At 47.4% G+C, this 27,452-nt stretch overlaps 2 protein-coding genes across 3 annotated transcripts in view; one reads left to right on the forward strand and one right to left on the reverse strand.

Annotated features, from left to right (window-relative positions):
- LOC145505041 (uncharacterized) overlaps positions 1 to 224 on the reverse strand; it is a 128,935-nt gene extending 128,711 nt beyond the window's left edge. The window contains exon 1 of one of the 2 annotated variants that reach the window (XR_014052738.1): positions 133 to 224. The gene's annotated coding sequence lies outside the window, so the exon portion shown is untranslated. The remainder of the gene's footprint in view (positions 1 to 132) is intronic. The other variant, XM_081486712.1, reaches the window with a different exon arrangement.
- The window catches only part of LOC145505040 (uncharacterized), a 387,325-nt gene extending 365,800 nt beyond the window's left edge, over positions 1 to 21,525 (forward strand). Inside the window, exons 4-9 of the mRNA XM_081486711.1 lie at positions 5,770 to 5,840; positions 10,677 to 10,796; positions 17,173 to 17,344; positions 18,162 to 18,303; positions 19,528 to 19,628; positions 20,824 to 21,525. Of these exons, the coding sequence (XP_081342837.1) occupies positions 10,703 to 10,796; positions 17,173 to 17,344; positions 18,162 to 18,303; positions 19,528 to 19,628; positions 20,824 to 20,860 (546 nt within the window). The 5' untranslated portion in view covers positions 5,770 to 5,840; positions 10,677 to 10,702 and the 3' untranslated portion in view covers positions 20,861 to 21,525. The remainder of the gene's footprint in view (positions 1 to 5,769; positions 5,841 to 10,676; positions 10,797 to 17,172; positions 17,345 to 18,161; positions 18,304 to 19,527; positions 19,629 to 20,823) is intronic.
- Positions 21,526 to 27,452: the final 5,927 nt, after the last annotated feature.

Below are 27,452 nucleotides of genomic sequence, written 5' to 3' on the forward strand. Positions count from 1 at the left end.
TTTGGCCATATTCAGCTAGAATTTAGTCTAGAGGGGTCTGGGTGATGTCATTCTTAGGTGTTAGCCCTCTGGGGCTCAGGGCAAGCAGAGTATGGAAAAATTGTATGGGAATGACCACAAAGAAAGACTTACCCTCACAGCAGGTGTCCCGGACTCCTACAGGAACAGTGAGAACAGCCAACCCTAAGAGGGCCAGCTGTTCCCCAAGAAAAAGAATTCCATGTAAGGGGAAGAGGGAACCTGGCTGACAGGCAGCTTTCCCAACCAGGCCACAGTGTTCACATAGCATCCGGATCCTGTGCCCAAAGCATCTGCCAGAATAGTCCACATGGCCACAGACATCTCATACCTTGGCCCACGCATAGCTGTAGAGGGCAAAGTGTCGTTGTTCTGTGCTCCTGGCCTTCACCCATCTTCCCTGCTCCTTCCCCAGGACCAAGACCTGGGCATGCAACAAGGGACTTTGGTGTCCCCTCCATAAGAGAGGCAGAAATGATTCAGATCCAGTCATAGAAATAAGGATAAGAATAATAGGGATAGCAATAATATGTTATTGTTATTGCTATGACAATCACACAGTTAAGCTCTTCCCATGTGCCATGGACTATGCTCATTCTATCAAGTTATATAGTCTTCTCCCAAACTCTAGGAGGTGGTGGTCATGAGTGTCCCCGTTTAAAAGATGGGAAGACCCAGAACAGTTGGGTAGATTGCTGAGGTCACTCAAGTCAAGCCCAGATTTTCTGGCTGCAAGGCCAGACTGTCAACTACTGTGGGGAACTGTCCTCAAAGCCACCTGGAGCCAAAATGAGTGTGCGAGAGAGATAGGATTCATGCAAATCTTCAAGGTCAAAGGGTCCATCAGAGTTTGCCTTCCAGACTGGTGTTATAGCCCTGGCCTTGCTGATGCTGTGTCGTCCTGAGCACATCCAGCTTTCTCTCACTGGCGGGCCTTTGCACAGGCTGCTTCCTTTGCCTGGGACACCACCTTCCCCTTTAGTTATTCTCCTAACTAGTGCTAGTGCTCAGTCATTCAGTCATATCCGACTCTTTGCAACCCTATGGACAGTAGCCCACCCTGCTCCTCTGTCCATAGGCTTCTCCAGGCAAGAATACTAGAGTGAATTCCCATCTCCTTCTTCAGGGGATCTTCCTGACCCAGGGCAGGGATCAAACCTGAGTCTCCTGCAGTGGCAGGTATATTCTTTACCACTGTGCCACCTGGAAGCCTGCCTAAATCTGTCATCTGTGCCAGTTGCTCAGTTGTGTCTGACTCTTTGCAACCCCATGGACTGTAGCCCACCAGGCACCTCTGTCCATGGGATTTTACAGGCAAGAATACTGGAGTGAGTTGCCGTTTCCTTCTACCTTGGTTTACTGCTGCTTTCTCCACAAAGCCCTAGTACACCTCCCAAGTCACAGCCCTTTGTCCTGTGCACCACCACCCCACCATCAACCCTCCATATGGTCCTGAGCATTGGCTTGTTTACTCCACCAACCCTGCAAAGGCTGATACATACCTGTCTGTCTTACCCCTGTGTCCTGAGAGTCCAATCTAGCACCTTGCACATAAAGGGTGTATGGCAACATGTGGCAAAGGTAGTTGGATGCTGGCCCAGACTTGGCCACCCAGAATTTGGAGATGCAGCCCACACATGAGAGCTGCACCCAGTGTAGAGAGCAAGAAAGAGGAGATGTCCATCCTGTGACCTGAGGCGACAGCAGCCAGGATGTCGAGGAGGGACTCCTAGAGCGAGGCCCGCTGAGCTGAGATCCTCCCATGGAAGGTTGTTGATGGCCCCAAAAGAAGAGAGAGGTGTTCCAGGCAGAAGGAATAGCACATTCAGAGGCTCAAGGGAATGAAAATGCATGGAGGGTCCCTGAGAGGGAAGGGCAGGAGGGGCAATGGGAGGGAAGGACTGGAAGGTCCCTAGCACCTAAGCATTTGACACTGTCCAAATGAAGAGCAGAGTAAAATGCTGGAGAAAAGAACAAATCCAAGCCTCCTCCCTCTCCATTCACTTCCTGTTTATCCAAGCCTGCTCTTGGCAACTCCTCTTCATGGAGGGACCGGTTTCTGAGAACAGCTTGAGGCAGGAGTCCTGGAGGGGTGGGATTCTGCTTGATCAGGATCCAGACCCCCCAGTGGAAGGGAGGTCAGAGACACTGTTCTAAGTGCTTCATGTCTTTAATCTGTACTCATTTGGTCTCTACAGTGTAGTAAAGAGATTCTGTTATTCCACCAGTTTTGCAGGTAGGGAAACTAAGGCACTAAGAGGCTAAGACCTGCCCGGAATCTTACAGCTGGTACACTGGGTGAAGGAACCGCTGTTTGAATGCAAACAAACTGCCTCCAAGAAGTGTGGGAGCTTGACCAGCTACCCTGGTGCCTCACCCCTGTATGAAGCACTTACTGTGAAAAGGCACAAGGCGAGGGTATTCCATCCTCACTTCATCCCCCTGACAGTCCTGAGATGTGTTACAGGTCAGCCCTATTTTCGAGATTGGTACAGCCTCATTTAGACTAAGATTTCACATTTCTCAGGAGGAACCTTCTTACTAAAGTGCAAAAGTTGACTTTAACATTTATTCAAGGAAGGATCTATGGGGAATAAACCAGCCCTGAGAACAAAGCAGGTTTCCTGCCCCGTTGCCCCAACTCAAGCACAAGGAGCCCAGATGGTTGCTACCAGGCAGTGTAGACAACTCATGATTGAAGTTGGCAGCCAGGAGGTCTCCTTCTTTGAGCTGGTGGAAGGAGAAAGGAGTGGGTTTGGTGTCAGTGGTCCTAGAGTCAATAACATTGCCACTACTACAAGACCCCGCCTAGCTCTGTGACCTCAGGCAAATCCTTGAACCTCTGTGCCTTAATTTCCCCACGTGAGAGAGATGATGTCTCCTTTGTAGAACTGTTATAAGGATTCAATTAAGTATGAGAGGGATATCTAAAGCCTGGTATGCAATCATGAACGTTAGTATTAAGATGAATAACTGAGGCTCACAAAAGGAATCGGCCCAAGGTCTCACCCAGCGCCCTTTCTGCACAAACTCTTTTTTTTGGTAGCTTCCACTTGCATCAACAACTCCAGCACTCCGGCAGTTCCTGTGGTTTAAAACCAGAATCCAAATTCTTCTTTGATTGGCAAATACTCAGTGACATGTGAGTCTATTACCTGAGCTGCATCTCCACCATATTTGGCCCCGTCTGTCTCCCCTCTACCTGACTCAATAGCGTTCTCAAGAACCACAGGCCAGCATGGTGCCTAGGACTTTATAGGCACTCAGTAAATCTTGAATGAATGGGGTCATGCTCTCTCTAGACACTTTCCTTCTTCATCTGCCCTTCCCTTGTAAAATCCTCTAATCCTGAGACGACATTAAATGCCTTGTCATGCACATACTACCAGCCCCTGTGTGGTCCATCTGCCCAGCTGACTAACCACCATCCTTTCCTCCTATACCCTTCATTAATTCTCATCCTTTACCTGCCTTTGCTCATTCTGTTCCTTGTGCTAAGGATACCCTTCCCTTCCCTCCCAGGTCCAGTTGGCAAATTTCTAGTCATCTTTTAAAACACGATTGGAACCTCCCTAGCAGTCCTGAGGTTGGGACTCTGAGATTCCACTTACTATAGGGGGTGCAGTTTCGATCCCTGGTCAGGGAACTAAGATCCTGCAGACTGCTCAATGAAGCCAAAATCAAAACAAGAAACAAACCAAAAATCACTCTTTATTCATTTCACAAATACGTACCGAGTGCCCACAATGTGCCAGGTGCTGTTCTAGACCATGAAGCTACATCAGGGAGCAGAATAGAAGTCCCTGACCACCCAATGCCTGTAGCCTACTGACTACCTGGCAGCAGAAACATCTAACCTAGTTAGAAGTTAGCTAGGGAGTAGGGGAGGGTGTCCGCAGCCCCAGCAGCAACCTCTTCCGAGAACTCTTTTCCCAACCCCTCCTCCATCCTCAGCAGTGGCTGCCTCCTTCCTGGTATCCCCTCTGTACCAGGACACCACCTGTAAGGGTCTATTTATGAGTCTGTTTGCCTTCCCTGGTGACTCAGAGGGTAGAGTCTGCCTGCAATGTGGGAGACCTGGGTTCAATCCCTGGGTCAGGAAGATCCCCTGGAGAAGGAAATGGCAACCCACTCCAGTATTTTCGCCTGAAGAATCCCTATGGACAGAGGAGCCTGGTGGGCTACAGTCCATAGGGTCGCAAAGAGTTGGACACGACTGAGCAACCTCATTTTCTTTCTTTTCTTTCTTGCCAGAGATGCCTAGGACTGTGTTGTAACTGTATCATGGTGTCTGAAGTCTTCATTGGAAGGAAGAAAAGAAATAGATTCCTGGGGGGTGGGACAGGCTGGTGTTGGCGAGGAGGTTGCGATGCTATCAGCAGATGGGAACTCACCCCTTCCACACCCACAGAGCTCACACCCTGGCCAGAATTCTGTCTCGGCTCTTGAAATGACCAAAACCCAGCTTTGGCACTTTGTAACCCTACTGGAAGGATGGTCAGCATTTAGAGTGCTTCTGTGGCTCTTGGCCTCCCCTACCCTGTCTCCCTGGGACATCAGTCAGCTTCACTGAGGAGCCAGGCTGTGGAACAAAATGAGCATGAACCCTTGGACTTTTACACAGAAGGGTTGTCATTTAATGCCACCATCTCCCCACAGTGGTATTACTAACCTCCTTTTCAGATGAAAAAATCCAGAGGTCAGAGGTTAAGTGATGTGCCCACAGTCACCAACTAGTGGTGGATTTCCCCCAAATTACAGAAGTGTCCAGGAAAGGGTACTGTCATAGCATCCTAGAATGTTCTTTCAAAGATGTTTGTAATTGTGTGATTGTCAGTTCTCCCCCTGGCCCCTCCCATAGAGGACAATCTCCATGAAGTCAGAATGTGTCCTTTCTGCTGCCTCTCATATCTCTGGTGCCCTGATTCTGTCTGCCATATAGTCACACTCGTGACACACGTGCTGATGGAACACATGAGTCCATACAGTAAGCATCGTCTCAGCCTCCCTGGCCTTTTGCAGATTAAGCCCAGAGGATGGAAGTAACTTGGCCTCAGCCTGCATCAGGGCCAGGTCTGCTGCTGCCCCAATTCCTTTCTCCCTCCCTTCCCTTCATCAGAAAGATGAGGACTGCAGCACTCCAGGTGCTCAGAGTCCCAGGGGTGTCTCTAAAGAGAAAGGATCATAATTCCCTGCAGAACCAGTGGAAGATGCATGGCAGTAGGGAGGAAACCATCCTTCTAGACTGCACCAAGACCACACTGGAAATTGGAACCAGCCTCCATCCTCTGCCTCCCTGACCACTGACTCAGTTAGTAATGACCGATAAGTGCTTTGCAAATGAACATGTGTCTCAGAAGGAGAAACCATTAGTGAATCCCAGCTCTGGGCTTACCAAAACCATGCAGACTCTCTTCCACTGCCCACTCATCCATCATCCCTCCATTCATACCAAGACAGTGGGTGGTGGTCATCAGCTAGGAATGCCACTCACTGCTGTGTGACTTTGGGCAGAATTCTTCATATCGCTATGCCTCGGTGCTCTTTCATAAAATGGGCACAATCACAGTATTCATCTCAGAGGGGTGGTATGAGAATTTGAATTAATATATGTAAATGACTCAGAGCAGTGCCTGGCACAAAGTATGGGCTACAGAAGTGTGGGTTTCTATTACTTTGTGCTAAAACACTGAGAATATACCTCACTGTCTCACTGGCTCCTCTCCTGTGACTTCTCTTGTGTTATTACAGATGCCAAGGCTCTGAACAAACACCCACTCCTCCCCTGGGTACCAGATTCCATCTTGTCTCAGGTACTCAAGGTCAGTGCTCCAGCGATTCTCTCCTTCTTGCCCCTACCATCAATGTTTGCCTTCAAACTTGATAATCCTCATCAGCATACAAACGTGCTGTGATGTCACACACACACACACACACACACAATCATCTCTTGAGCCCACATTCTCCTCCAGCTTCTGTTCTGCTACTTTGTTCCTCTTTAAAGCAAAGACACTCAAAAAATTTCAATATATACACCACCTCCAAATCCTCTTCTCTCTCTAGCTCTTGGAGTCACTCTGATCAAGTTCACATCACCCACTCCCAAAAGAGCTCTTGTTTAAGTCACTGCAACCTTTCACCATAAATCCAATGGATGAGTCTCAGTTTAGATCTTAATGGTCCCCGCAGCAGCAGGTGACACACCAGTCAACTCCTCCTCTATGAAGTTCTTTCTGTCCTGGGCTTTTACAGCCTATGGCCTTCTGAATGCCCTTCTGTCTGAGTGACTTCATCTCAGTGTGCTTTGCTAGTTCCTCCATATCTTCCCAAGCATTTTACAGGAGGTCCAGGACTCAGTCCTTAGTCTTCTCTTCTGTAACTGCCCTCACGCCTGTATCATCTCCTACAGCCTCCTGGCTTCAAATACCATCTCCCCACAGTTGGGTCCCAGTGTCCACCTCCAGCCCAGCCTCTCCCATGCCAGCTCAACACCTCCACGTGGATGTCTTGAGGCATCTCACATGGACTAAAACATCTTGAAAAATCAACATCTATAAAAATCAACTTCCTGACTCCTGCCTCACCAAACATACCCCACCCGCTTCTCTTGTCATCTTTCCCATCTTGGATAGTGACAGCACAATCTTTCCCTTTGCTCGGGTCCAAATTCTGGGAGTCATTCTTAACTCCTCTCACTTTTCCACACTGCTTTTCCAATCTGTCAGCAAATACTGTTGGCTCTCCCCTCAAAAGAGGTTCAGAGTCTGACCATGTCTTAACCATCCCTTGCTGCCCAAATCCAGGCACCATTGCCTCGCCCCTGAATTTTCATCAACTCTCCACAGGAGTCTCCCTGCTTCCATCCTTGTCCCCCTTGGCTGTTCTCGGTACAGTCCCCAGAGAAATCCTGTTAACACGAGAGACTGGTCATATGACTCCTCTGCTCAGAACCCTCCAATGGCTCCCATTACAAACAGAATAAAAGGCAGAGTCAGCACAGGATCCCCTCAGGTCCTGTAGGACCTGTCCCTGTCCCCCACCCCCTGCACCTTGCTCCTGAGACCCGTCTGGGTCTGGCACACTGCACCTTGGGAGGCCGTGCACAGCTGGTCAGCTTCTCTCACATCTTTGCTCCAGGCCACCTTCTCATAGCATCCTAGAATGTTCCTTCAAAGATGTTTGTAATTGTGTGATTGTCAGTTCTCCACCTGGCCCCTCCCATAGATGGCCCAACCTGACACCTGCTTCGATGTGTGCCTCTTCACCCCACACCTCTCTCTCCCCCACTCTGCTCCCCACCTCCCTGGCACACAGGGTCTCTCCTCCTGGGCCTTCCATCAGCCCTCCCTGGAGTGTGAGCTCCTGGCCAGCGGTGGGTGAGGACGGTCTTGTTTCCTGCCTATTGCACGTAGTCAGTATGCAGTCCGTGTTTAATAAGTGAAGGAGTCTTCTGTTGGCTTTGTCTTCCTCTGTTTGTCTTGAGGGGAAAAGCTGGCTCTTCATGTGTGTGTTCCTCCAAGACCCAGCAGAGAGCCTTGCTACAGCCCCTCAGGGGGCTTTGTCAGAGGAAAGAAGGAGAAATGAAGCGAGTAGCTGCCTGGGGGTCGGGCTGGGCTGTGTCAGCCATGTTCTTCCAGGAGCCATCTTTCTTCTCAGTGTACTGCTCCACTGGGCCATGTGTGTGGGCTCCACTCAGGAAGACACACCTCCACCCTTCTCCTGGTGGGGGCTGCCTACCCACAAACCCAGGACCTGCCGTCTTTCAGCATCCGCTCAGATGCCTTTCCCTCCCCCACTGGGCCCCTCCTGCGACCCTGGTCCAGCAGCTTCTCTCTGACCCTCAGTAACCTTTCCAGCTCCAACCTCGCCCCACCAGGTGTCCCGTGAGTCAGCAGGAGGGACTCTCTCTCACACCTCCAGACGGGGTGGAGATGGTTCCCTGGGTAGGAAGTGGCCATTCTCCAGCTGCCTGCCTGGAGAATGTCTCCAGAAGCTTTCCCTCCGCTTCTACCCTCGGGCAGAGTAAATCTGCCCTCCCCAGGGCTTCACCAGGGTGGGAGTGATGGGAACACGTGGGACTTCTCTTCCGAGGGCTGCTATTTCCTCAGTGAGATGGGAAGCAAGGTCTCCAGATGGAAGTAATGATGAAGGAGCGGTTGGAGCTTGAGGGATAGGGAAGAAAGTTGGAAACAGTTGAGACTGGGGGAATGACCAGAAAATAAATAGTAGCTCGCCAGACACAATTGGCGTGTTTGCACATTTTTCTCTGGCTGTGGTAAATGACACAGGTAGGGCAGCTGAGTGGGTGGAGGGCCACTTTAGCCAGGCTGGGGCTTTGCCCAGCAGTGCAGTGAGTCACATGGAAACAAGAGAAACCGTAGGTCAGGGAGGGACTGTGATGAAAATGACGACACAAGAGTTAAAAGACTGTCGTAAGGAAACCCAGTGGCCCAAAGGCTTAGGTTTGCTGGGAAGAGTCTGACAAGAATTTGGGATTGGGACAGTCTCAGAATGTTCTTGCCAGAATGTTCAGGAACATTTTCCCCTGACCTACCCCTTTCCAGTACAGACCTGTCTCTTCTGTCTGTTCCCATAGCACCCTATGCTTACCTCTGCTGTATTTTAGTACTTGATTTACTCATACATCTTCCTTCTGGACTGCGAACACTTGAAGGAAGGAACCAGGCCTCATATTTCTTTAAATCCCAAGGCCAGATCCAAGAAAAAGCTCATTAGCAATCACTGACTGATTGACTGAATAAATTCATTTGATAGAAACCAGAACATGTTCTCTATAATAATATATCCTCACATTTATATGGCAATTTGCAGTTTGGAAAGCAATTTCACATCTATGATCTTATTTTAACTTTACAATGACTCTACAAGATAGCAACTCATTCACTTATTCATTCATTCATTCAGCTGAGGAAGAACACTTATTCTGTGTCAGGAACTGTTCTAGGCACCAAAATGCAGGAGCAAATGAAACAGACAGAAGTCCCTGCTTTCATGGAGCTTGCATTTCTACAGAAGACAACACCTATTTTATAGATGGGCAGACTGAGATTCCCTCAGGGAGGCTAAGCAACTCAGCAAAGCTCACAGGACTTGCAGGTAAAAAAAACCCAAATTAGGACAGAGGGCTGTTTGACTCTAAGTACAGAAAAGGCATTTTTCAGCTACACCAATCACCTCAAGGGATGGTCGGCTCATATATGAGGTGTCTTTTTTTCGCCCTAACTTAACAACAAATAAAAAGGAGTCTTGGCAGAAATCCACACCCCGGGACTACCTTGGAACTCCTTCCCTTGTCTGGCGTGTGTTTAACAAAGACGTGAGAAATACCTGCCAGGTCTCTTCTTGCCAGAGCTCACGACAGAAGCCACACAACACTGTCAGCACGGGCGTCTGCTTGTGTGCAAACCCACAGGCATTTTTAGCAACTTTGGGGAACATAAAGAAAGCTGTTGGTTTTGTTTGCACATATTTTTCGCCTCTGCAAGAAGGCTTCTCACCAAGCGGCAGCCTCAGAGTTGTCTTTTATTTGATCTCAAGACACACAATGTCTTTATAACTCATTAGAAGCTGCAATTGGCAGATTCCTTCACCTGCACTTGGAACCCACACATGAAAAATAGGTCTGGTAATAAAGGTTCCTGCCTCTCGAGGTGGTTGCAGGGATTAACTGAGGTCCTGTGGAAATTTCAGCCATCTGTAAAGCTGTGTACCCTGGGGGAACACTGAGGTGAAGGCCAGTGGAGGCAGCCTGGGGAGGAGGGGGCTTTACAACGATCTGAAGGACCTGGGTTGGAACCCAGCTCTATCACTTATGACTGCAGAAACACTGGCAAGTAACTAATCACCCTCCCTCCTCCAGCCTCAGTCTACCTCCTCCATGGGAATGGTGACACATACCCCAAAGGATTGTTCTGGTATTAACAGTACTGTGTAAATAGTGTCTGACACTGAACCTCCAAGTAGTAATTGTCCAGTCAATGGCTCAAGGTGTTCATTAGTGTTATTATTGCTACTAGTATATAAGGAGAAATGTCAAAAACAGTTTTAAGAATTTTAGGCTGTGAGTTCCCTGAGGCAAGGGTGTATGGCTGGATACACGGTGCCCCAGACTCCATCTGGAAGTTAGAACCTGCTAGTAAAGTTTGGGGAACTGTATTGGATGAAGTCCAAATCCCTGACAGTGATAGCTTGGGCTTGAACAAAAACACGTGTCCACTGCACATGATCGCAGGACAGCCTTGTCTTTGTGTGACTTTATGCCTCGTGTAGACTTTGAGGTGGCTCAGTAGTCAAATGGCTCACCCAAGTTCACAAAGCTCGTGGGTGGCAGAACAAGGCCTGGAACCCAAAGGCGAGAACTGCGGAGCCCACACCCCTAACCCCTACCCTGCACTGCCAGGAAGGGCTCTGGTTTGAGGTTTTCCTTTCCTCTGACCTACTTGAGTTCCTCTGGTTGTCTCTCATGCTTCCAGCAGGAAGTCAATGTCCTCTCTCTAGAAGCCTAAGTAAAAGATCCACACGACAGCCTGCGCTACTGTGTTGGATGTTGGCTCGTGTTGTAGTGTGTCCCCATAAAGGTGGGCACTGGCCATGGAAAGGAAGGCCAACATCCCACATCTGTGGTCATCCCTTCCCAGGCAGTGCCCATCCCCTCTGGAAGCAGATGTTATCTCCTGCCACCAACGGACACGGGATATCCACTCATGCCAATCTCCTAGGAAGTAAGTGCTGGCACCCAGACCTGAAGGGGAGAAGAGGTGAGGCAGACCTGCTCCAAGAAGTCCCTGTCGGGGACAGGTGGAGGGGGAGGCGGTGGTGCCTGGGGTTGGGGGGGCAGAGGCCAGCATCCAGGCATATGGAGAAACCAAATTCCTCCTCTGCTCTCAAACTATCAGCGACTCGCATTGAGGACATCACGTGGGTATTCCTGACACCCTGCTCTACAACCCCACATCTCCATGCAGAATCATGGCTCCTCCATCCAGGAATGGGAGAAGCTTGCCCAGCATCACATAGCCATCAGCGGTGGAGTCAGGACGACCATTGTCCTCATTCCCAGGCTCGTGGTCTTTCTGTAGCGTGATGTCAGGAGATGGAGATCAAATCCCAAAAGAGTTGTTTAAAGGACTATATGAGTTACGGGTTTGAGTGGCACAACGACACATCAAGTAAGATGTCTATTTATAAGGTGAGAGCCACTCAGTCTGAATTTCAGTCCTGCCACTAAGCTGATGGCCTTGGACAAGTCACATAACGTCCTAGAACTTCCAAGAGGAGGAATTCCTCTACACTTTGCTGTAGGCGTGAGAGGATATAGCAAATATAAAGCTCTGGCCCACTTCTTGGCAACAGTGAGAGAGAACAACACATTAGCTTTCCTTCTTCCTTCATTCTCCAGACATTTATTGGACATGAAAATGGGCACATTTACATACAATGTTTCGTTCAATACTGACAATGCTCTAAGGTAGGAATTAAGAGCCCTGTTAAGAATTGATGCTTTCGAATTGTAGTGGAGAAGACTCTTGAGAGTCCGTTAGACTGCAAGAATATCGAACTAATCAATCCTAAAGGAAATAAATCATGATTACTCATTAGAAGGACTGTTGCTGAAGGCAAAGCTCCAATACTTTGGCCACCTGGTTCGAAGAGCCAGCTCATTGGAAAAGACCCTGATGCTGGGAAAGACTGAAGGCAGGAGGAGAAGGGGGTGACTGAGGATGGGATAGTTGGATGGCATCACTGACTCAATGGACATGAATTTGAACAAACTCTGGGAAATAGAAAAGGGCAGCGAAGCCTGGTGTGCTACAGTCCATGGGATTGCAAAGAGTCAAACATGACTTAGTGACCGAACAGCAACAGCATTACGCAGGTAAATGAACAGAGCACAAGAAAGGTTAGGTGACTTGTTCAAGGTCTTTTAACTGGTATCAATAAATGGGGGCCCCAATTCTCTGACTCCAGAGCCCTTGTTTTCTATACTAGTTTGCGAGATATGTTTTGTTTTATTTTTGTTTTAATCAAAGGGTTGTGTTGGTGATCTAATAGTACTCTCCAAATTGTGACCTCAAGTGTTCAACTGTGAGATTCCTGTGGTTCTTATTATCTGCCACAGTGCCTTCCTTTCTTCAAAGAACAAGTTTCCTCCAAACATGATTCTAATAGCACCTGCTTCAGAATTAGCAGGAGGTCTCCTCAAAGATGCAAGTTTCAAGGTCCAGGGCCCAGAGCCACTGATCCCAGACAGCTCTGTACCTGTCTACCCAGCTCTCCAGCTGATTCTAAAACACACTTAGACTTGAACACCACTGCCTTGGGGAGTCAGTAATCCAGTAGTCACCGGTTGAATGGAGAGGGAAGACAGTTTTCAAAAAGTAAAACTCAAACATACAAACAAGCTTGAAAAGTCATCCATGTGTTAGGATCAGAGCATGGCCATCAGGGAGAAGCAGACCCTGGGCTGGGGAGAAGGGGACAGTGGACACTGAGAGAGCAGAATGGGTGACCCCCAAGTGCCCCAAATGTAGAGTCAATGGGGGTTCAGGCCTGGGGGAGCAGATATCAATGCAAGTCATATGGCAAAGCCACCAGGGGTATCCCCAACAGCGGGAAAAGTATCATGTCAGCCAGACCCCCAGCAGGTGATGGAGAAGGGCCAGGGAGGAAGGAAGAAGGCACCAAGCCTGCTCTTCTGGGAAACTGGCTGGAGGAAAAGGCAGGAGCCAGGGCTCTAGCAGAGATAAAAGGCAAGATCTCCTCATAAGGCACAAGACCAGCCTAAAGGTCTAGAGCACAAGGTCAGAGGGGAGCAGGGAGAGCTTGATGCAAACATCTGAGCCAAAGTCTCAAGGATATGGCAGGGCAGCATCCAGAAAAGGAAGTTGAGAGAGTCCAGCAGTGGTTGCAGGGCTGCTGATGTAGGGAGTCAGGCACACAACTGAAGTCTGCACCCCCACCCCCAGACACCACCCAGTTTAGCCACTCTTTCCAGAGTACATCGCTTGCCTGAAGCACACAGGGATGTATTTCAATACTGGTCCTGCCACGAGCTGCCTGATCTCAGTCAAGTTCTTTCTTGACTCTGGACCTCTGTTCTCTGTCTGATCCAACCCTCCAGGATCTAATGTCTGGTGATCTTAGGTGAAGCTGATGTAATAATGATAGAAGTAAAGTGCACAGTAAGTGTAACGTACTTGAATCATCCCCAAACCTTCCCTCCCACCCTCAATCTGTGGAAAAATTGTCTTCCACGAAACTGGTCCCTGGTGCCCAATGGGGACTGCTGTGATACAGGAGGGACCATACTTGCCGACTCCACGTGCCTATCAACTCTTATCGACCTCCCAGCAAATCTTTGAATATTAACTACTGTATCTGTGCATAAGCCAGACTGTGGTCTTGTTCCTTGAACCCATTCTCTTGCTAGTTTCTATCTGATGGGCATCTGCCCATCTTCTGAGCCCAAGCCCAACCAGGAGACAAGTCCTCAGTGGATTTCAAATGAGGGTTTCTTTCACTGATCAGTCTGACTTGCCCTGGTTCTGCCACATGACAATAGAGTTGCCTGGGTGACAGCAGAGAGCTCTCCTGGGGGGCAGGGGAGTATGTACAGGCTCATCTTAGTTAATACAATAACAACAGGAAAAAAAAGGGAGGAGGGAGGAGTCCTCAGCACAGAGCACTTCTTGGTGGGCTGTCCATGTTTGGGAGGAAAATAGAAGCGCTCCACTCAAGTGACAGTCGGGAGGGAGGAGGGGGTCACATGAGAACACTTGGCTAATCTGGAAAGTTATGAAATGATGGGAGCATGCTGATCCACTCACTTGGAAAATGCAAAGGAGATAAAAACAAAGCCACACCACAAAGTGTTTCCAGGTCAGGTGGCAGCACAAGGAAGGAACAGATTCTTGCCTATTGTGGCAAAACTGACTAAATTTTGCAAGATGATAGAAAAGGGCCTCTTAAATTCTCAGGGTGGCAATGGGAGGGTGGGAAGAAAAAGGGAGAGAGAAAAATGGGTCTTTGGAGCCACCCAGCTCTGCTAAGTATGTGTCCTGAGATTGAGGACAGAATATGTCACCTCCCTGAGCCTTAGTTTCTTGGATATAAATGTGCATATCCCTGAAATTTACTAGACAATTTAAGGATAACTGTATATCAAAACTCAAGATCCCAAGATACAGATTACTATCTCTGAAATTAGAATATGCCTTGTAATCTATCATATTTTAGAGTCTATGAGATAGTAGTATGTAGAATGCATAACAGTGAACACTGAGTAACTATGAACAAATATTTTCTAGTAAATGCCAGAGAGTAAATCCAGTAACACATCCTGCAATACAATTAAGGCAATTCACAGAAATGCCATGGTGGCCAGGTTGCTGAAGAATGGGAGCCACATCTTTTGTTCATGGCACACAGTTCATGATCTGTCAGGTGAACATATATACCTGAAGGGCCCTCAGAGTCATTTCAAACTGAAGAGTCCAGGTTCCTCAGACGGCATATCAGCTGTCATAACACTTGCTGTTGTTGTTCAGTGGCTAAGTCGCATCTGACTCTTTGCAATCCCATGGACCGCAGTATACCAGGCTCCTCTGTCCTCCGCTATCTCCCGAGCCATAACACTACCACCCACCAAAGAGTTCCTTGTTCTCTGAGTCTAAGTTCAGGACATGTGATTTCTTATTATCTACAAAATGAAATCCAAAACACGTCTGATCAAACTTAAGTCATTTGCAAAGGTTAGAACCATCCAGAACCACTCAGAGTTCTTAGAACTGCACTGCTCCCCACCCCTGGTGCTTTGTATGCGCTCTTTTTTCTCCCTGGAATGCCTTCTTTTTCCCCTTCTCTCCTTTCCTTCTCCTGTGCTGGGGACATTGTATACAGCGGGACAAACTGGTGAGGATCTTTCCTGCCCGCAAATCACCGATGAACTTGGCAGGGAAGAAAGTTGGACAAGTGATAAAAACAGGGTGGCTCAGATGGTAAAGAATCTGCTTGCAATGTGGGAGACCCGGATTCAATCCCTGGGTTGGGAAGATCCCCTGGAGAAGGGAATCGCAACCCACTCCAGTATTCTTGCCTGGAGAATCCCATGGAGAGAGGAGCCTGGAGGGCTACAGCCCATGGCGTCTCAAAATAGTCGGACATGACTGAGCGACTAACACACACAAGGGTAAAAGATCCCCTGGAGAAGGAAACGACAATCCACTCCAGTATTCTTGCCTAAGAAATTCCATGGACAGAGGAGCCTGGAGGGCTACAATCCATGGGGTCACAAAAGAGTCAGACACGACTTAGAGACTGAACAACAAGGGTAAGGACAGGGAGCAAGGAGTGCTGAGACCAGAAATGGTGAACCTATCCTTACCGCCCGACACCACCTTGCCCTCCTCTGAGGCGAACGTCAGCACCCCTTCTTTGGTGACACCGTCTGGGACCTCTCCAATCTGGCAGACTTCCCCAAGGCCGAGGCAGTAGCTGTCCCTCTGGGTCTGTGAATGTCTGACTCCCATTTCTAGACCATGAGTTCCTTGAGGAGCTTACTTCCTAGCAAGACAGCAGGAACCGAGTAGGGGCTCAAGAAATGCCTGCTAAATAGAGATCAATGACAAAAACAAATGTTTATCTTGTGATTGATGGATTTCTCCAAAGGACAAATCTTACCACAGATGTAAATAACAAAATACATTTAACTCCCCTCCTCTGAGCCTCGGTTTCTATCTCTGTGAAATGAAAAAATTAGTTATCTGTGCTTTTCTTTAAAACAAAATTCCCATTCTCTCTTTCTCTCTCTCCCTCCCTCCCTCCCTCCCTCTCTCTTCTCTCTCTCTCTCACTACTGAAACTTTTTCTTGAAATGAAATCTTACTCAAAGCCCAATGTGTAATGCAAATAAAATCTGAGTCTCTCTGAAGTGAGACATGACATCTGACCCCTCAAGGCTCACCTCTGCTCTCCCTGTTTCGGAAAGCATGCAGTTGGACGTCCTCTGAAGCCCTCCTCATTGCTAAGGCTAAGCCAGGCTCTAATTACATCAAGTAGTCAGGTTCACTGGGAACAGATGTTACAGCCAGAAAATAATGTTCAATATTGACTGAGTGCTAATACACGTCAGAACAGCTGGTCCCTTTTAAAAATAATCTTATTTCTTCTTTTCTCTTTCCATTCCCTTCTCTTTGCCCCCAATTCTTCATTTTCCAGTTAAAAATTATGTATTGTTGTGAGCTGCCTTAAATACTTTTGGAGAATGAGTTCGAGTTATAAATAGAAATAAATACAGAGTGAGGTATTTGTGTAATCCTCACAACAAACCTGTGGGGTTGGTTTTAGTAATTCTGTTTCATGACTGAGATCCGTAGGGCTCAGAGAGGAAGAGAAGTTGCCCAAGATCATTCCAGGAAGTGGGTGAGCGCCATCCCAACTCCCACGTCTTGGGCACTTCCCCCGCCCAGCAGCACGCTCACTGAGACGTGCACGCTCACTAATTTACGTAACCCCAAGAAAACCCCATGAGACAAGTACTGTTGCTATAGCTATGCCACAAGCAAGTGTTAGAGACGTGAAGTAGCTTGTCCAGAACCAGACAATCAATAAAAGCTGAACCAGCCTTGAATCAAGTCTGGGTGATGCCTGAGCTGGTACCCAATGTAGAGCCCCCATTCCTGCCTCCAAAGCCCTGGTTCTGACTTCCCTCCCTACTTTGAAGAGCTCTCAGTACTGTTCCGGCTGGAGCTTGGGGAGATGCAGAAATGCCAGCCACAACACAGTGCCACGAGGTAGCTCAAACCATGTTCCTTAAGCAAACCAGACTGCCTGCAGACAAGTCTGGGTTTCATTGCAAAATGGCTGTGTGACCTTTGATGAGTTATTTAACCTCTCTGTGTTAATTTCCTCAGCCACAAAATAGGTATTATAATTGTAGCAACCTCAGAGGGTTGTTAGGAATGAAAACTCTTAGGACAGCATCTAGCATAGATGAAGTACTCAATAATTACTAGCTCTTATTATGTGTGTATAAAATGCCTAGCAATTAATAGCAGCTTTCTAAGTGTGTGATTACAGTTTCTGTCTCTGTCCTTGGGGATTCTACACATCTATGGAACTTTGGACCATATGGAAGACGGAGCTGGCCATAAAACTGACTCTAGGCAGAGTCCTGATCCTGTTCATCTCTCCCAGGCTGAAGGCTTCTGCTCCCTTCCAACAGAAGTTTATTCAAATCAACAGATGTTCTTGGGAGCCTACAATGTGCCAGGCTCCATTGAAACTCTGGGTTCAGAGAAATTGGCAAGGTACGGGGTCTCCCTGCCTTATGTGTGTGTGTGTGGTAAAATATTCTTAAGACAATATATATCATTTTAACCATTCATAAGTATCCAGTGCAGTGACATCAAATACATTCTATTTTTTGTCTCTAACTACATTTAAAATTTTTTATCGTGATAAAATAAACAATATAAAATTTAACATTTTAACCAAATTTTATGTATGTTTCAATGAGTGGCATTAGGTATATTCACCTTCTTGTGTAACAATCACCACCATCCATTTCCAGAACTTTCTCATATTTCCAAACTGAAACTCTGTACTATGAAATACTAACTCCTCATCCTCACTCCTTAGCCCCTGACAACCACTTTCTACTCTCGGTGTCTGTGAACCTGACTACTCTAGGAATCTCACATCACGGGAATCATAACGATATTTGTCTTTTTGTGACTGGCTTATTTCACTTAGCATCATGTCCTCAAGGTTCATCTGTGCTATAGCACATGTCAGAAATTCTTTGCTTTGTAAGGCTGAGTAATATTCCATTTGGTCTATGGAGCACATGTCATCTATCCATTCTTCTTTTGATGGATCTTTTGGCTACCGTGATAATGCCACTATGAACATGGGTGGGCAGTTCTCCTTGCCTCTGAGATGCTTGTGGCTTCATGTGGGCACAATGGGTAGATTCACCTGCAAGTTACCCCAGATGAGCTCCTGTTTCCTCATCTGTGAAATAGTAATACTGTTACCCACAGTAGGGATTAAATGAGATGATGCACTGTTTCGGACAGTGCCAACATGTTGTAAACACTTGATAAATGTGAACTCTTGCTGCAGCTGCTGCCGGTGGTCCCCTTGGACCCTTCCACCAAGGTCATGGCAGTCCACCCTCATGAACATTCTGGTGCGTTGGCCTGAAGATTCCGATTTTCCAGCTGAGGAAACAGACTCAGAGAGGTCCTCGGCTGTGTTGGTAGAGGTGGGTGAGACGGCACGGGAATGGGGCTCTGTGGCCTTCACACACAGCTCCAGAGAGCAAGGGTGGTGTCAAGGCCCCGGGCAGGGAGGCACAGCCCACAACAGCCCCTCTAGATGCCTGCAGTACTGACCTGGGCAAAGCTGACACGCTTGTCCCCGATGGCCTTAGTGTCAGAGGGGAGAGCTGGGAAGGCAGAAGAGAAGAAAGGTGTTTAGTGTGGAGGCAAAAGGCACAGCCTCAGTGGAAGGCAAGAAATGGGAGCAGCAGTGTCTGCAGAAGAAGTGAGAGGAACTGGTCTGTGGGGAGCAAAGGGCGTTCGTCCTGTGTGGAAGGGTGGGGTTAGGTCACCGAGGGCAGGGGAGGAGGCCCAGCCCTGTCTTGTTCCAGAGCTGAGAGGGCTAGAGTGAACTACGCAAGTGGTGTCGCAGGATATTAGTCAGGCTGATTGGATGGGACGCTTGCCTCATGACAGATCCCTGCTTTCAGACCACAAGTGGTATTGAAAAGTGATATGTGTGTTTCACCAACATCGCATACATAGTGTGGAAAGTCAGATAGTTCTATAAGGCCCCTTCCCCAGACCCATTCCCCTCCATCCCCAAATCTCACTACCCAGAGGCAGCCACCCATCAACTCTTTGTGACCCCATGAACTGTAGCCCACTAGGCTCCTCTGTCCATGGGATTCTCCAGGCAAGAATACTGGTGTGAGTTGCCATTTCCTTCTCCAGAAATTGAACCCATATCTCATGCCTCCTGCATTGGCAGATGGGTTCTTTACCACTAGCGCCACCTGGGAAGCCCATATTTTTTCCCCCATACTTAACCCTATGTTTCTAAATCATGTGTTTAAACATCTCTTCCTTCATTTTCCATGTGAGATATAGCCTAGTGACCTGCTGTGAAGGACGAGAAGGATCTAGCTCTTTTCCCTACAAAGCCACTGTCCCTTACCCCAACTTCCCAATCCAATTACAAACATAATTTTTGGTTGGATTTAGCGTTTATAGTCTCACGACCATGTAGATCACAGCTGAACCGTATAATATGATGACTAAATTCCTGTTTTTGTACAAGTTATTCTTTTTTGCTGCAATTAAGGTCTCAATTTTTTATTTGATATGCTTCATTTTCTGAGCACATCCATCTGAGAATGTAAGTCTTTTTGTAGAAGCTTCAAGCACAATAGGTAATCAATCCATCTGTCCATCTTGCTTCCTTCCAGAGCCTTCAGTGCTGCTGCTCGAACTCAAACACCTGTTCTCTGCCTGCTACAGTGGTGGCTATGCCCAGCTGTGTTTCAGTGGAGCCCCCGAGGCCAGACAGGTGACCAGGGTCAGAGGCATCTTGGCCCAGTGGTCAGTCATCTATAGCTTTTGCTCAGAAAAAAATCTATGTGCTTTCTAGGTCCCAAAGAATTCCAGTGCCAGAGGCTGGGGACCCAGAGGTGAATTTGATATGGTCTTTATCTCCAAAGGGCTCTAAGCCCAGTTGGGTAGTAAGTAAGTGATGGGCCAGAGGGGAGCTCTGGGGGATTTTTGTGGGGTGCTGGTGAGAAAAAGCCTTTAACTCAGACTTGGGAGGGGCCAGTATGGAAGGCTTCCTGGAGGAGGTGAGGCTAAATGAGTCTCAACTTGTCAGGAGTTTTCTGAGAGTTCTGGGAAGGGCATGCCAGGTAGAAAAGTGTCATTGTGTGCACAGTCACGGGGACATGAGAAAGCACAACTCTTTCTGAATTTCAAATAAGCAATTAGTGATGACCATGTGGGAGGGTTCCATTGGAGCAGCTGGTGACGTCTTGTGTACCAGGCTCAGGGACTGGAGAGAAATGGGGAGAAGCAGAGGATCTTAAAGACATGATTGGGTCTGCGTGTTTTTGAAAGACAGGATGGCTGCAGAGGGTCAGATAAATTGGTGAGAGAGACAGGCTAGTGAGGGGGATGTTGATGTCTGGCAATGGATAAAAAGGGCCTGAACTAACACTGGCACTGGAGGTGAGGCGTGGGGCTCACAAGACCTTATGGGGCCCAAGTAGACTAAACTTGGGGTCACAAGGAATGTGGGAACACTGACTCATAATTCCCAGGTGTCTCAGGGAAAAGATGTTTCTGTTCAATGCATGGCTCCTGGGAAACCAGAAGCTACTCTGGCTGGAAAGTAAGCACATTGACTCCTTGGTGTGTTTGAAGGGCCAGAGGATGGATGCCCAGGAACTGAGGGAACAGGGAGAGGGTTGAGGAGTTTAGAAATTCGACAGCAGAGGCAAGATTTTAAAAAAGAGTTGGTACAGCCTAGCTGGTAAGAGCGTGAGCTCTGAGGTCAGGCAGCCATTGGTTTAAATGCCTGCTCTGGCACCTGCTTGCTGAGCCTCTGTTTTCCCAACTGCAAAATGGGAACCATAATCCTACCTACCTCCTGGGGTATTTGTGAGGATTAAGTGAGCCCCTGGCTACAAAGTGCTTGGCACGGTGCCTAGGACATCAGAAGGTCTTATTTTGTGACTTCCTATTATTTGTCTTAGGGACCAAGCATGGCTTCAAGAAGCAGAGGAGATCTGAGCTGATGTCAGAAGAGGAGGAGGCTAAGCCAGCTTCATAGGAGAGTGATCTGTGCTGTTACACCAGGCCCCACTCCTGCAAGACCCTGCGCTTGGCATAATGCTCTACTCTGCCATCTTGAAGTTCTGAAATTTTTAACAAAGGACCCCATGTTTTCATTGTCCACTGGACCCCACAAATTATGTATTAGTTCTGTGAATAGGATATCAGGCAGAGAAGAGAGGGTACATTTGAAGCAAAAGGGCTCTGAGTGTGCAAAGGCATGCTGAAACTTGAGGCTCAGCTCATTCTGAAGGCCGTCCCAGACACACTCTTTGTAGTGGGAGAACTGTGCCTCCCCAGGAAGCAGACACTCAAAGTAGAAAACAGTGAAAGGCTTCAAGTGAAACATTAAGAGGTTTGGACGCTGTGTGAGGTGTACACGGGGAGCCTTCCAAACTGAATCAGTGAATGGTAATGCCGTGATAGTTCATGGAAGGCACTGTGGCACTGTGGCACTGTGGGGGTGAACGGTGAAGATGGAGTTATGTGCTACAATTTACAGATGGGGAAACTGAGACCCTGAGAGGTGATGTGAGCAAGGCTCCAAGAGGACTTTTGTGGGCTCTAGACACTTTTAGCTTCATGGACTCTTTTCTTCATAAATATATGTATACATGTGCTAAGTCACTTCAGTCGTGTCTGACTCTTTGCGACCCTATGGACTGTAGCCCACCAGGCTCCTCTGTCCATGGGATTCTCCAGGCAAGAATACTGACGTGGGTTTCTGTGCCTTCCTCCAGGGGATCTTCCCAACCCAAACTTGTGTCTCCTTCATGTCCTGCATTGGCAGGTTGCACCACCTGGGAAGCCCCATATGTATACATACATGCACATAAATGTATGCACATACATACTGATTCACATACACATATACATGTATGTATATGTGTATGTGCAATTACACTTTATGTATGTGTAATTATACTTTACAACTTTATTAATATAAAGGCAAATATATTAATATAATATACTAAACTAATTAATATTAATATACTAATATTAATATTATATACTAAAATATTTCTTTGACTTGAAGTACAGTGGAACCGAGGTGCTGTGCTTGTTGCCCTTAACAGGTACATCATCCCTGATATGGGTTGCTCGGCTTTTCCAGCTCTTTGGGAGTTGTCCCCAGGACTCCTCTGGGTGGGCAATCCTCTTCTCCTCAAGGGGAGCGCTGGCCAGCCCATACAGCCCTTTCAGATGGCACCTGCTTTGCCTCCAAGAACTTTTCATTCCAATTTCCTAAGAATGGTGCTGATGACTGTTTGGGCTGGATCCGATGGTGAGGCTGAGTGACAGGTGAAGGAAAGAGAGTTGCAAATGTCCCTGTGTTTAAGGGACACAAGTCAAAGGTCTCTGTGTCTGCAGATGTCTGTGACTTTACTCCTGGTGCCACCTACAGCGTCACCCCTGGGACTGGGCTGCCCGCCTACCCCACCCACAGGGAGGGTGGGGAGGCTGAGTAAGTGGCAGTTGCTGAGGATGCTGTCTGGAGAGGAGAAACATCACTGTCTGCCTGTCTGTCTGGGGTTCCAGGAAAACCTGTCTGGAGGTAGAAGAAGCACGCAGGCCTTGCTCTGTGGGTCTGCTGCTTGGGTAGCCATCACGGTGGGTGGATGGAGCTCCCAGGAGGGTTGTCCCCACAACACCTTCTTCCTCCAACTTTCCTCACAGATTCCTCACTGGCCTTCTCGTTCTTTCCTCCATATGCTCAGGATGGTGGCAGGATGACCTGATTCATGAACTTGAGTCCAGTCTCCTGAGTCCCAGCTTTGGCCACTGGATGTACCTGGGTAGGAGAGGCAGGCAAGAGATGGCAAGAAGAGTGCCAATCTGGGGAAGAAAAGTGCGTCCAACCAGGTCTCAATCTTCCCTCATCCTCAAATCACATCTCTCCAAGACCCTTCCTACTAGGTATTCATAATGGATGGATGAACGAATGAGTGAGTAAACATTCAACCTTTCCCAAGTCTTAGAAGTCACTCCTACCTCTGGTCTCTAATTCCTATAGTCAGGATATAGAACCCAACTGTCTCTTCAATTTCAACGAAATTGGATCTTGCAGATTTGGAGGGAAGTCATTGAACAAGCACCCCCCGAGGGCTTCTATTTTCCATATGAAGGCTGTGGGTTTGCTGGAAAGGTAAAGGATGAAGTTTGGAATTGCTCTGGAACAAAAGCAAGACTGAATTGATTGGGGATTTGCAGACACATTACAAGGGAGGGCCATGCATTCTATGATTTGGGGAAGGGTGGGGGCATAAAAGGAATAGCTAATATTCCTGGAGCAATTATTAGAGGTCAGGCACTGAGCCTGGCACCCTGCTTACATGACCTTCTTTCATCATCACATTTGCTCAGGAGGCAGGTGCCTAAGCAAGGATAACCCAGGCCATGCTACAGAAACTAAAACCACAACAACATTCAAAAACCACTCTAAATGACTTACAGATACAAAAGAATGTATTTCATGCTCACACTATATGTCCGTCTATCAATGTGCCAGAAGAAGAGACATGGCAAGACTGAAATCTAAAAGCCTGGTAAGGAGAGAGGGGTCCAGAGCCTGGAATTCAGGATGAGGTCAAAAGACCAGTGTGGTGAGAGAGCTCTGGAAAGATAAGAGGGACGGGTCAGAGAGTGGGACCCTACTGTTTGAGATTTCATGGCTGGAGCAATAGCCAGCCAAGATAAGAGCCAGGTGTGGCTTTGCGTGTGGGTGGCTGGAGTAGGATAAAGGTGAAGGTGCCCGGCACTGAGGAGGTCAAGGTTCTGACAGATGGAGCCATGCTTCCATTCCCTGGGGAGAACTGGGGACCAGGGAGGGTGATAACAAGTCACTGGTTGAATATGTTGCAGCCCCCTGGGTTGTACATTTTACCAGGAGAGGAAGTTTGGAAATGATTTTTTAAATGGTCAAACATGGAAATATAAAACATAAGACCTCAAAGAAAATTGTGTGTGGAAGTCCACTCCCCTCTCCAGTGGAAAGTTGGAGAAGCACAGATGTAAAAGAGTCACTGAAAATTCATAGATCATGACAACCAGGAGGATTTGAGGTGCAAGCATCTAACAACCAGGGGTCTATTAAAATTTCCATTAAATGGTAAAGATAATAAAAGTTAACAGTTCAAGAGAGCTTATTATATGTGGGGCACTGTTCTAACCACTTTATATGTGTAGCTGCTTCGGTTCTCCCATGACACCTTACAGGGAGGTATTATTTTTATTTCTAGCAAGGAAGAGCTATGTAACTTGGCCAAGATTGAGTGGCCAAGCGGCCACTGATGTGTCAGAAGCGGTTTGAACTCAGGCAAACTGGCTTTAGAGCCCAGACACTTAAATGCTGCATAAGTGGGTCTCCAATATGGGTGAGCATCAGCATCACCTGGGGCTTGTTAAGCTGAGGGTTGGGCCCCTCCACTAGGGTCTGGAGTGGGGCCTGAGAATTTTCATTTCTAACAAGTTCCTACGCTACAGGTCCCAAGACCACACTTCCTTCTGCCTCACAGATAGACACACAGCAACCCTTCAAGACAGAGCAAGTATAACACCTCTTTCCAAACATGGCTACCAAATGCCTGGGAGCAGGGGTGTGTGTGTGTGTGTGTGTCTGTGTCTGTGTGTGTGTCTGTGTGTGTGTCTGTGTGTGTGTCTGTGTGTGTGTGTCACAGAGGACAGAGATTATGACTTAAGTAGCACTGAGAGGTAAGAAACATGTTCCTGCCTTTTGGCCCTGAGATATGTGGGATATGGAAAAACAAACCATCCTCACAGAGAGTGAGGGCATCAGGTTCCACTTAAAGTCCAGAAATGAGGTACACAGAGCAGCCAGCTTTTTAGCAGAGTGTGTTTGGCTCAACACAGGAGCTCTAGAGGGCAGAATGGGAGATGGGACAGAGAAGGCAGCAGTCACAGGCCAGAATGGGAGACACCGGGGTGTGGGTGTGGGTGTGGGTGGATAAGAAAGATAGCAGTTGTCTGAAGATGGCCAAACAGGAGAGAAGTGCAGACCTGGAGGCCTTCCTGAAGCTGATTATCTCCCTTCCCCTTCTGGTAATTTCCCAGGGGTCAGTGATGACAAATAAGACTGGAGCTGATACCTAAATATAGGTTGAAGAATTCGGGGCTTCTCCTGGAAAGGAGTGAGCCAAAAACAGGTGTCAGTCTCTGCAGAGCCAGTCATAAATCTTAAATTCAGGGGTCACCAAAAAGACCAACTCTTTGCCTCCTTAAGAAAACCTTCTGCCTTCCCCATTCACTGCCTTCACGTGAGCATGTGGGGCCACCTCAGTTTCCCAGCCGCCAGCCCTCCTGCAGCTTGGGGTCCAGCTTAATTAAGAGCCCCGCCAGTCATTGGTCTCGACCGCCTCTCTAATTGGGCACCAGCTGTGTTTTCTCTTGACAAGGATTCCTTTATGGGACTTCTAAAAGGCCTTACATGAAAAAACATAACAGTTTAGGGTTATAGGATCATAAAACCAGGAACACTTGTTTTCTACAGAAATGGAGAGTGCATCTCTCTCTGTTCCAGAAAATTTTTTTTTGGAAAACCTGGGAGGGGAGGGTAGTGAACGTCAAATTCTCTGCATTTTTATGTTCTGGATATGAATGCTGATTGTGGTTTTAAATGGAGTTTTGCATAATCACAGGTGTTGGTGCATAAAGAATCCTGGAAGTTTCCTGGCAGAAATGTGAGACTTGAGAAATTGAACCATGAATGGCTCCATTTATGAACAGCGACCACTGATTGACAGAATGACTATTAATAGCTAACATTAGCAGAGCCATTCATATGGGCTCAGCCTAATGCCAAACACTTGGGATGTATTGTCTCATTTAAACCTGGCAACAGGCTTCTGAGATGGGTCTAAATGTTCTCCCCATTTTCAAAGATCAGAAAGTGAGACCCATAGAGGTGAACTAATTCATGTTCGATGTCACATGGCTCACTATTTGGTGGCTGAGATGGAACTGAAACCCACATCTGTCTCCTGCCAAAATTCCTTTCTGCCTCTCTCCAACTAAACAATGCAGTTAACTTGTTGAACTCAAGTGCTTGGTTTGCAACAATTACAATATCAACAACAATGACCACTAACTTTTGTACAGCCCTTTCCTAGCTACTAAATTCACTTGCATGTGTTGTCTCATGTGATGTGATAGCCCTGTGAGAGAAACAAAGCAATTGCTGCAACTCCATTATCACAAATCAGGACCCTAAGTATAAGGGGCTAGGCTATTTACTCAGACACTTACCACCAGCAAAGTACAAATTGGTCTAATTTCTACTCCAAATCCAGGGCCCATCTGTCTCTCAATTTGGTGCTTCCCCTGGAGGAAGCCACACACACACACACATATACATATATATTTATAGCCATTCACTCATTTATTCATTCATTCATTCATCCCTTCATTTATTCATTCAGTCACATTACATTTTCATTTCCCTAGCCTGATTATTTATACTTAGTTGCTGTCTATCTCCCCTCCTTGCAATATAAGCTTCATGAGAGCAGACCTTTGCCCTTCTTATGGATTATCAAGTTTCCAGCCCCCCAAATGGTGCCTAGAACTTAAGTGTTTATTGTTCAATGCAGTCAAACAAATATTAATGCAATCACTCAGAAGATACTAATTGAGCAACTACTACGTGCCAGGCACAGGTGGTCCTAGAGATAACTGCATGAAATAAGACTGGCATGATTTCCTACATCCATGGAGCTTATGTTCTAATCTTGGGTGTTGGGGGGTACTTATACACAAGTAAATAAACAAGATAATTGCTGATGGGAATTTGTGCAATGTGGGGACTTCAGAGTGATGCAATAGAAAGTAACAGTTACTCAGTTCTTGTCCCAGAACTGTTCCCATGTTGGTGGGGCAGAGCCTGCCACCCATAGGCAATTTCCACTGCCCGGTAACAGTGGGGGATTTACAAACTTAGAGGCAGTGCACTTAGCTCAGAGGACTTGGACAGGGATGGGGGCAGGGAAGACTTCCTGAGAAAGTGGCACCTGAGTGGTTTTAAAGACAAATAGGAGTCATCTAGGAAAGGGGTGGGTAAAATTCCTGGCCTGTGCAGGGACAGGTGGCAGGAGGCCAGCTGGCACAGGGCATAGAGAGACTGAACCTAGAGTGCGAGGTGGGGACAGAGGGAAGAAAAGAAGTGAGGATGACGAGAATGGACCAGGTCCAAGGGTATCGTGTATAATGCTTCTTTGTTTTATGTGTTGACTTGGCTAGGCTCTGGTTCCCAGTTATTCAATCAAACACTAATCTGGGTGTTGCTGTGAAAGTAGTTTGTAGATATGGGTAATATCTGCAACCAGTTGACTTTAAGTAAAGATTATCCTTAATAATCTGGGTGGGCCTCGTCTAATCCATTGATTGGCCTTAAGAACAAAACTGAGGTTTCCCTGAGAAGGAAGAAATTCTGCCTGTGGACTGCCTTGTCAGCTTCTGTCTTAGATTTTCCAGGCTTCGGTCTGACCTACACCTCTGGGACTTGCTCAGCCAGACTCCACAACTAAAGAAGCCAATT

This window comes from Giraffa tippelskirchi, chromosome 5 (assembly GCF_054371585.1).
Source record: "Giraffa tippelskirchi isolate mGirTip1 chromosome 5, T2T-mGirTip1v1.2.pri, whole genome shotgun sequence".
Lineage (NCBI taxonomy): Eukaryota > Metazoa > Chordata > Mammalia > Artiodactyla > Giraffidae > Giraffa > Giraffa tippelskirchi.